This window comes from Salvelinus sp. IW2-2015, linkage group LG22 (assembly GCF_002910315.2).
Source record: "Salvelinus sp. IW2-2015 linkage group LG22, ASM291031v2, whole genome shotgun sequence".
NCBI lineage: Eukaryota > Metazoa > Chordata > Actinopteri > Salmoniformes > Salmonidae > Salvelinus > Salvelinus sp. IW2-2015.
Genome location: NC_036862.1, coordinates 8,144,477 through 8,154,604, shown reverse-complemented (window position 1 = coordinate 8,154,604; position 10,128 = coordinate 8,144,477). Strand labels below are relative to the sequence as shown.

At 45.6% G+C, this 10,128-nt stretch overlaps 1 protein-coding gene across 2 annotated transcripts; it reads left to right on the top strand.

Annotated features, from left to right (window-relative positions):
• The first annotated feature begins 843 nt into the window (after nt 1-843).
• LOC111949671 (mRNA decay activator protein ZFP36L1-like) lies at nt 844-5,950 on the top strand. 2 transcript variants are annotated; one of them, XM_023967023.1, is given in 2 exon segments: nt 844-949; nt 2,081-5,950. In XM_023967023.1, a coding segment is annotated over 1 exon segment (957 nt). In that variant the 5' UTR covers nt 844-949; nt 2,081-2,224; the 3' UTR covers nt 3,182-5,950.
• Nucleotides 5,951-10,128: the final 4,178 nt, after the last annotated feature.

Here is a 10,128-nt window from a genome sequence, read left to right as displayed (position 1 = left end):
CAAAGTCCTTTCTCCAGGAGGTCTGTCGTCTCTGTCTGTTTGAGCTCCTGGGTGACTGTGAGTTGGGCCACAACCCAGTGGCTGCTGCTGCTGGTGGGCTCTGCCTGGTCTAGATCCCCTGGTCCCTCGTCTCTTTTATCTGACCAGGACATAACTCCCCCGCGATCGTGACATCAAGGTACTTCAAGATCCTCCTCCTTATGGACACACCCTCAGAAGGGGTTTGATGTTTCAATTTGGTGAGCCTTGAGGAGGAAACTATATCTTCATGTGTGTTATGAGATTTCCATAAGTTAATCATGTGGGCTAGACGCCACAAGTGAGAAGGTTTGTGACCACCTTACTGGCCAATGTGGCCATGCATTGAATGAGCATGTTATGGACACAACTTCTTGTTGTATTCATTGCATGTGTGCTTGGATGGTATGCAGAATGCTGATATTTTACATGAGGTACTGTTACTCATTTCAGTGCACTGACATTAGTTTGAACTGTTACATTGTTATTGCATCCTATCATCTGCACATTCATATTTGTGTGAATGGAAAAGTGCAGTACCTTCCTCATCTTGTCCAATTTGACCAACAATATGTGCTTGTGGCTTCTGTCTTCATTAAACTACAACATATATTTGGCATCTTTCTAAATGATAATCACTCAAAATTAAAATGTATGAAAACAAGTTGTGCTTTGGGTTGTAAAGAGAGAAATTGTATGCAGTCCAATATTGTCCATGAATCGATGTGCATCAAAAGATTTGTTGTTGTGATGTGACGTGCATCTCTCCGCGACGGGTAAGTCAGCGCTCGTCCATGCTTTGCTTGACTGACATGCACGCAACTACTAGGCTGAGCGGTGGGCGGGCCACACAGAGGGGAATGAGAGTTGGTGCAGGGGTGTGGCTGTGGTATACAGTGAAGCCTTAAAACCACACGTGGACCAGCACAAGGTATGTAGTTCGCACAGAAAACTTTGAAAAGTTTGTTTAACTGGAGTTAGCAGGCTTTCCCGTTTGTGCAAGAGGGAATCCCATCTCATGAAAATGCCATCATACGCGCTTAATCAATTTCTTGATTTGGAAGAGGTTATGTGCAAGGTAATTTGATTATTTCTATACCATTAAAAACGAACTAACTAGCCAGCTAACGATGACTCGTGTCTGGCATCAAGTCTGATGTTGCTAGCGTTGCACCAATCAACGGATACCTTTTAATTAGCACAATCTAGCATGTTACCGTATATGCAAATAATGTGTAGTTTTGCTAGCTACCTAATTATTTAAACTTGCCAACAAGTCTATTTCGAAAGAATACCGGCAGTGAGTSAATTTGCAATGCTGCAATTTGTTTTCGATTGTTTGCAGGTTCAGTCCCCAGATAGGTTAGTGACACAGATAGATGAGAACATCTTTGTTAGCTAGCTATGTTTTATGTGGCTTACAATTGCATGTATTCGTGCAACTGCCAGTGACTTTGTTATTCATTGACGTGCATTTTTAACTTGTTGCACTGTTCGTGTTTCAATCGTTTCCAAAATAAGATTGGCGCTTTCAATGCACAAACCAACTGTGGAGTGCTGGTTATCCATGTGTAGATAAACCAACGTGCATTTTAAATGAGTTTTAGTGCGCGCTTCAAAAGTCAAGGACAGCTATTGGCTAGCTACAGTACATTAACATTGTTCTGCTAAAGTAACTGAATCCAAGCAACTAACTAGAGGTAATACGAAAATGCTTGGACAGTCTAGCCTTTTTTTGCACTTTAACGATTGTCCATTTACAAAGTAAATCTTACAGCACCTGATTGTAGATGGTCGACTGATTTGAACTATGCTGTTAACGTTGCTTTCAAAAGACCAACTATCGTTCTTGCTAACTTTAGCTTACTCATGATGGGCCTATAGAAAGTCTGTTTATTGATGTGCTAAGTTTTGCTGTTTCATAATTTCTTTTATGTAGTTGTGGGTCCTCCAGATGAAGATAACATAAGATGGTGTTCTTGAAGTGACTGTATTCTTCAGGCAACAGACCATGTTGTGAAAATGTAGAAGTCTAACTTTTCTTCTTACTGTCTCTATCCAGCATCTTCTGAGCCTGGACCTCCGGGATGCATCCAAGCAGTCAACTTTTCCAGTGAGACCTGTTGGTTACAATAAGCCCCGGACCTCCTGTTCCCTCTCTGCATCTAGCTCTGTCCTCTCTACAGACTCCACAGAAAGTGCAACCATGACCTCCTGCCACTGGGGGCAGAACACAGATGCCTCACTTCCATCCAGATTGAACAAGATGTCATTCTGGGCTGAGCGCTCGGTCAGCATGGTGGAGCCCAGCACGTGCACCCTAGGCTGGGCCTCTACAGAACCTAAACAGCCCCCAGCCTCCCCTACTGGTGGCCCTGTCTCTGGGTCTCCCACCTCTTCACGCTATAAGACTGAACTGTGCCGCACCTTTGCTGAGAGTGGCATCTGTAAGTACGGGGGGAAGTGCCAGTTTGCCCACGGCTTTGATGAGATGCGTGACCTCAACAGACACCCCAAGTACAAGACGGAGCCTTGTCGCACCTTCCACACCATCGGCTTCTGTCCATACGGCATCCGCTGCCACTTTGTTCATAACAACGAGGATGACCTGGGCCCTGCCAGGCCTGGTCCCCAAGCCCCCCGCTCCAGACGACCCCCTCTACTTAGGCAGAGCTTCAGCTTCTCAGGCTTCCCCTCTGCCCCTCCACAGCCCCTGAAGCACTCCCACCCCTTCCTACTCGCGCCTCCAGTTTCCCCTCCTACCTCAGCTGACATCACCGACCTACTCTCCCACGCCTTCTCTGAGGTGGACTGTGTCTTTGAGCCGGCCTGTGATCTCCAGTCTCAGTTTCTCCCCTCTCCTGACTCGGGCTGTTCCCTCTGTGGACTGTCCCCTGTGCCTTCCCCCTCCCAGAACCCCTGTACCTTATCAGAGGGCTGCGGCCTGCAGCAGAGCCAGAGTCCCCCCTGTGGGCCTGCTCTCYMMGCCAGYAGCCTCTCCTARACCTCKCTGTCWGACCACGAGGGTGGGTGTGGCAGCTCAGCCAGCAGCCTCAGTGGGTCTGACTCCTCTGGTCCAGATGGGTCTGGTCGGCGGCTGCCTATCTTCAGCCAGCTGTCAGTGCCTGACGAGTGCTGCAGCGGCACTAGCTTCTTCCTCTAGTTATGATGGTCTCCTCAAACCTTCCCCGACCAACGTGACTCTTGTCTTGTCCATTGAAAGACTTGTGTATTTGTTTTTTAAAGAACCTTGCAGCAGTATTACAATAGTGTACTGTTATTGTACGGCAGATGCTTGACAAACGAATGTGCTTCAGTTAAGCTCAAGCGAAATTAAGCTGTACAATTTGAGGTCGACGTCAACAAGGCAAGGTGTCGGAGTTGAGTTGCACTGACCATTTTATCAAATTGTGTGATTGGTGCTGGAAGTCCTCATTTCCTGCCACCTTACTAGTCATGTAAATGCCAGTTTGAGGACCAATGAATTAATATTAGAATGTTAAAGCCAAAGACCAGGATACAAATCCATTTCTGCCAGGCTAGAAGATTTCCCCATATGAATGTTGGTTGACTAATGTGATATTTTGTATACTTGCAACGGGGTCTTTATTCACTGTTCTTCTGACTGGGCTTAAATGTACCTTTTCCAAAAACCCAGTTTAGTTTTTAAAATGACTTCAGTGCCTATAAACCTTTTTTAATTTTTTTGGGGGAAACTGCAATTTTCATTGTCAGTTGCAGGGGGACCTTTTCTTTTTTAGATGAAAGCTTAAATCGGTTTCCTAACTTTACTTGGCAAGGTGGCTTGTGAGGAATTAATAATTGTTTTCTCACATGTTTCTGTGATCTCTGCAAATATGTTTTTGAAGTTGTATGTAGATGTTCTGAAGACTCGCCCAAGGGTACAGTGTGTATCCCCTGTGTAGTGGACTCTGCATGTAATCCCTGATTTTTAGCAGAAAAATAAATGGCACCGTGCTATGATTAAACTGGGTTGCTGTTGAAATCTGATTCTAATGAGTTGGACCTAAACTGCACCTGGTTCAGTAGATTCAATTGCAGTGTCTTTCGGCGATCAAATGGTAGCTGTTTTGGTAGTTGGTTCTGAGTGGATGCTCTTTTTGCATTCCGTTGTATTTAAATGCTTTTTTGACAAACATGTTTCAAGCTTGTTTTAGTGTTAATGGATCTTCAGTAAATTAAGTTTAATTTATTTTAATGTATTTATCAAACTTTTGGGGTTTTGTATTAAGTTTCATATTTTTTTGTACCAAAAAAAATTAAATTAAACCATGTTTAGTCTCTTACAATGATTGTATTTCCACTGTCTTTGAGGTGTTTGGGGGAAATCTGTATGTAATGTTTGCGTCTGTGAAATGCAGTGCTGAATTTGTCATGCCACCATCGGGGTTTGAGAAATATTATCGACTGTATTCACAAATGAACATGCCTCTTCAAATTGTGATGCGTTGCTCCAAATAGCTTGTGTAGTGGCACATTTSAGAAACTCTTGGTTTGGTCGAGTGAACCTGGTTATAGCCCAACGGCTTTCTGTGGGACGGTTGTTTCATTGTAAAGCCACTCCACAAAACACTACCCACAGCTTACTCTGTAGGCTACTGTAATAGGGGACTACTCTTTCAGTTTGAATAAGTTCTGTTATTCACAAGTGTTTGTGTGCATAGGGAGGGGGTAGTCAAACGGCTCAGATTTCATATGGAGATAAGATGGCTTTTGTTTCATCCCTGATCTTTACACCCCTCTGCTTACTCCCTGAAAAGCAATGACGCTGAATGCCTTCAGATGACAGCTGACGCCAACAACTGCTGTGTTGTTTGTGTGGCTGCTACTTTAAAGATGACAAAAAGCTAATAGTAGCCAATAGTGACACCATCTCTATAGTGGAGTTGCTGTAGGAGCAGTTACGCTTCTACTCCTGTTTCCACAACGAAGAGACAATTACTTTCAATTATGTCAAATGAATGATTTCCAATATGTTTTCTCCCCCTTTTATGTTGCCCTCCATTTCCAATGAGTCAAAGCAACAGCAAAAAAGAATCGGAGCACAATAAAAGGAAACCTGAACTCACATCAGTTAGCAGTTCAGTAATGAGAAACTTAGTTCATTTCCTTGTCAGTGCGACAATGGGATGACTGCCATTGAGGAAGGGGTGGCCGGGAATGGGTTTAAAAAAAAATGTCTGACTGTTCTCCATTGTGGGGATGAGGGGGATTCTCCCACATCGCGCCCAGTGAGTTTGTACAATGGCAGGCCCATTCTCACACAGCCACGGATCATCTGGAGGACGGAGCAGATGGCTGCATTCATGGGGACCACGGGTCAAACATATGGTCCTGGATAGAAAGGAATATATTTTGGAGGGAGGGGAGTATGTGTCCATGCCTCAGCACTATATCCCATGGAGATGAAGAGGTCTAAACACATGAACGACTACAGAACGTTTCCCAGTGGCTTACCCTGAATGGCCTGGTGTAACATGACCTCCTTGTGGATGCTGCTGGTGTTTTTTMGGGGGAAAAGTTATGAAAAAGTTATTTTCTGTTCATGCTTTTGTACCTTTTGGTGTTTTCATTGAGGAAAAAGTGTCCTTGTCACATCAGTACTTGGCGCATGTTGACATGCTCAGAAAGTGCGCTGAAATGTCTGCATATTTACACGCCGCAGAGGCGCTTCAAACATACGTTCCTGTTATTATTTACTGATGTTTATGTATGTTTGATCAGAACAACGATTTCCACAAAAGGTTTATCTAAGGCCGTTCCCTCCGTTGTAACCCAACTCGTGTTTTTGTTCAAACTCATGTTATTTTTTTGAGCTACATTGAAATACTGCGTTGTTGGGTGTGGAGCTTGAAAGAAAGGCATTTCACTGTACTTGTGCAAGTGACATTAAAACTTGAAACCGGTCCAATTCTTTTCAATTRACATTTTTTTGGCACATAAAATAGCAGTAATGATGTTTGCCACCAGAGGTCAGTAAATGCTTGTTTAATCTAATCTGCACTGCTACCAATTCTGCTGTGCCTTAGGCCTTCAGGAGAAAATCAACTGCATCTAAGGGTCGGCATTTACCTGTTCACCAATGCAAAGCATACACTTACTGTTGTGTATATAATTGAGATACGATCATTTGCATACTGCCGGTCATGGTTCAGTGAACTTTGCATGTCCACAATAGTATGTTTCTGATTTTGGGGGATATTTTGCATAATGGATAGTATTCCTGCTTGTTTATGGCAAATTCTGAAATTATTTAAATATCTAAAAGGGAACTATTTTAGTAAAGCATGTTTAAAGAATATATAATGTTGAAATTACTCACGACCCAACAAACTTTTTTAGAACACTTTTGTAGGCGCTCTCGAGTCTCACACTTCCTCTTTATAACTCTACATGCGCTACACCAAGGGAATTCACGAAAGGGTAAAACAGCGTTGTCATGACTGGTACTAAAGCAACACCCGGCCTCTGACTTTTAGCCATATATGTATTTTTGCTACTTCCTGTCCTGTCACTTCCCATCACATGATTGGTCAGTATGGCGGTGGTTGACGGTCCTCTGAGCCCTGTCCAGTTGGCTCTCACAGACCCCCATCGCCTTGGTTTCACTTCCTCTCCCTGCCCCCACTGCAGGCTCACAAAACAGGAAGTGGCCTAGGTCATCGACCATAGCTCAGCCAAAGATGGTGGATAAATGAAGATTGTTTACTCAGGCTGTTTACCATTGCAAAAAATGGTCCGTTCCTGTCTACAAAAGGGGTTGGCTTTCCCATAGATGTGATAGCAGCTGGGTCTGGTCTACTTAGTTCATTGACTTCCAAAAAATGTGGGAGAGGGATGTCTTGCTTCCATCTCTGGCTCAGCCAATCGCAATGGCCTGGTTTTATAGACCATTAGGATAAACAGGCTTCGCAGCGAAATGCTGTTTTTGATCATCAGTCAACACACTGTAGTCATGGCTGGAGGTTAGAGTCATCTTTTTCTGAGTTGACTTTTGTGTTATTTCTTTATTTCCTTAAGGTATTGACAGAGGATGGTGCTGCCCAACAAAATACCAGAGGCAGCTCCCAGGTTCATTTGTGTGCTGAATGTCAATAAGTGTGGCCCTTTTTCTGCACCTTGAAAATAGTATAACATGGTAGGAACCAAAGTTTGGTCAGTGTTTCTCCTGGGACCCTAATTAGTGCTGAACGGGTAACAAACTACACCTTAGACCACTTTTATTAATTTTTATTTATCCTTTATTTTACCAGGTAAGTTGACTGAGAACACGTTCTCATTTGCAGCAACGACCTGGGGAATAGTTACAGGGGAGAGGAGGGGGATGAATGAGCCAATTGTAAACTGGGGATTATTAGGTGCCTGTGATGGTTTGAGGGCCAGATTGGGAATTTAGCCAGGACACTGGGGTTAACACCCCTACTCTTACGATAAGTGCCATGGGATCTTTAATGACCTCAGAGAGTCAGGACACCCGTTTAACGTCCCATCCGAAAGACGGCACCCTACACAGGGCAGTGTCCCCAATCACTGCCCTGGTGAATTGGGGGATATTTTTTTAGACCAGAGGAAAGAGTGCCTCCTACTGCCCCTCCAACACCACTTCCAGCAGCATCTGGTCTCCCATCCAGGAACTGACCAGGACCAACCCTGCTTAGCTTCAGAAGCAAGCCAGCAGTGGTATGCAGGGTGGTATGCTGCTGGCACTTAAGGCGAGAGCTTTGACCTGAATGACCAGTGTAGATTATGTGTTGTGTTGTTGATGTACAAGTCCACTATTTGTGTGAGAGCGACCATTTAACTTATGACTGGGGGCAGTACTGAGTAGCTTGGATGAATAAGGTGCCCAGAGGTAACTGCCTGCTCCTCAGTCCCAGTGGCTAATATATGCATATTATTAGTATATTTGGATAGAAAACACTCTGAAGTTTCTAAAACTGTTTGAATGATGTCTGTGAGTATAACAGAACTCATATAGCAGGCAAAAACCTGAGAAAGAAATCCAACCAGGAAGTGGGAAATCTGAGGTTGGTCGATTTTCAACTCAGCCCCTATTGAAGATACAGTYGGATATTGGTCATGTTGCACTTCCTAAGGCTTCCACTAGATGTCAACCGTCATTAGAAACTTGTTTGAGGCTTCTACTGTAAAGGGGGGCTGAATGAGAGGGGATTGAGTCAGAGGTCTGGCAGAGTGCCAGGAGATGGTCACGCGCATTCACATGAGAGGTAGCTCCCGTTCCATTTTCTTTTTTCTGAAGACAGGAATTCTCCGGTTGGAACATTATTGAAAATTTATGTTAAAAACATCCTAAAGATTGATTCTATACATCGTTTGACATGTTTCTACGGACTGTAACTGAACTTTTTGACATTTCGTCTGCAACTAGTGAACGCACTTCGTGAGTTTTGATTTGTTTACCAAACGCGCTAACAAAAGTAGCTATTTGGACATAAATGATGGACATTATCGAACAAATCAAACATTTATTGTGGAACTGGGATTCCTGGGAGTGCATTCTGATGAAGATCATCAAAGGTAAGTGAATATTTATAATGTTATTTCTGACTTCTGTTGACTGCACAATATGGCGGATATCTTTTTGTCTTGATTGGGCTCTGAGCGCCGACCTCAGATTATTGCATGGTTTGCTTTTTCTGTAAAGCTTTTTTGAAATCTGACACAGCGGTTGCAAGGGGGTAGCCAACAGCCCCCCAGACGATCTGGGAGGTGTCTGTGCTGACCAGCTTCCGGTGGCACATTCTCAGCATCTCCACCCCACCTGAGAGAAAGGAGCGACAGCGCAACCTCAACAATGCCCTGAGGCACTGTGCAGTCACCCGCAGCTGGTGGTGACAGTGGCGCTTCGGGTGCAGTCGGTGGGAGCTGAACCACCGTTGAAGAGGCCGGAGATGGAGCATGCCCAGGAGAATCAGCAACAGGCATTGGCAGGTCAGGGCCGATACCACCCGACCCTGKCGAAAATGGTTGAGGCAAGATAAAATTGCCTGAACCCTTCTGGTGGACATGCGTGCTCTCATGAGGACTAAGTCCAGTTCCATGCCAATGAAGGCCACACTCTGGGTGGGCATCAGACGACTCATCTTGTCGAATACAGTAATGCCCAGCCCGCCGATGTGGGTCAGGAGCATGACTCTGTCTGACAGGACCTGGGTCCTGGTTGGGGCACAAATCAGCCAATCGTCCAGGTAATTGAGGATCAACAATCCTCTGGACGTGAGAGGTGCCAAGACAGTGTCCATGCACTTTGTGAAAGTGCAGGGTGCCAAGGAGAGGCCYAAGGGAAGAACTATGAATTTGTTTGCTGTCCCTTCGAAAGCGAATCGGAGGTCCTGCCAATGAGCTGGGTGAACAGAAACATGGAAGTATGCATTCTTCAGGTCCAGCGTCACTAAGCCCTGGTCCTTYGACACAGCCTGCAACACGCGGGCTGGGGACAGCATGTGGAACCTCAGTACCTTCAAGAACCCGTTGCGGAGGTCCAGAATCGGTCGAAACCCTCKGACTCTTTTTGGGACCACTAAATAAGTGGAGTAGAACCCACCAAGCCGTTCTGATGTCTTGATCCAGCCACTGGGTTTTCTTCAGGGGGTCGGCCACCACGGTGACACGAAGGCCCCTGAAGGACGGGGGCTGGCACCGGAATTGGGGTCGGTACCCCTTGAGCATTGTAGACGACACCCAAGGGGACTCCACACCGCCTTCAGCCCGAGCCTGGCCGACCCACTCTCGCATGGCCTTCAATCGCGCCAGGCGCAGGCGTCCTGAGAACACCACACAAAACAGGCATCCAGTAGGGCGCTCCACTACCTTCTCCGTGTGGCTCAAACCCAGGCAGCGCATACACGAGGTATGCGGATCCCCAGGGGGGATGCCACCATCACACCTGTCAAACAGGGAAGCCAAAAGCTCAGCCAAGCCAAGAAGGCCACGGGGCAGGGGTCCAACGCCCTGGGAGAGCTTATGTCGTGACCCGCTTGGAGGAGTAGGAACCCGGTGAGGGATAAATTACCCAGTAACAAAACACAAGTACGACAAACCACGGGCAGAAGATACAGATCAACCACG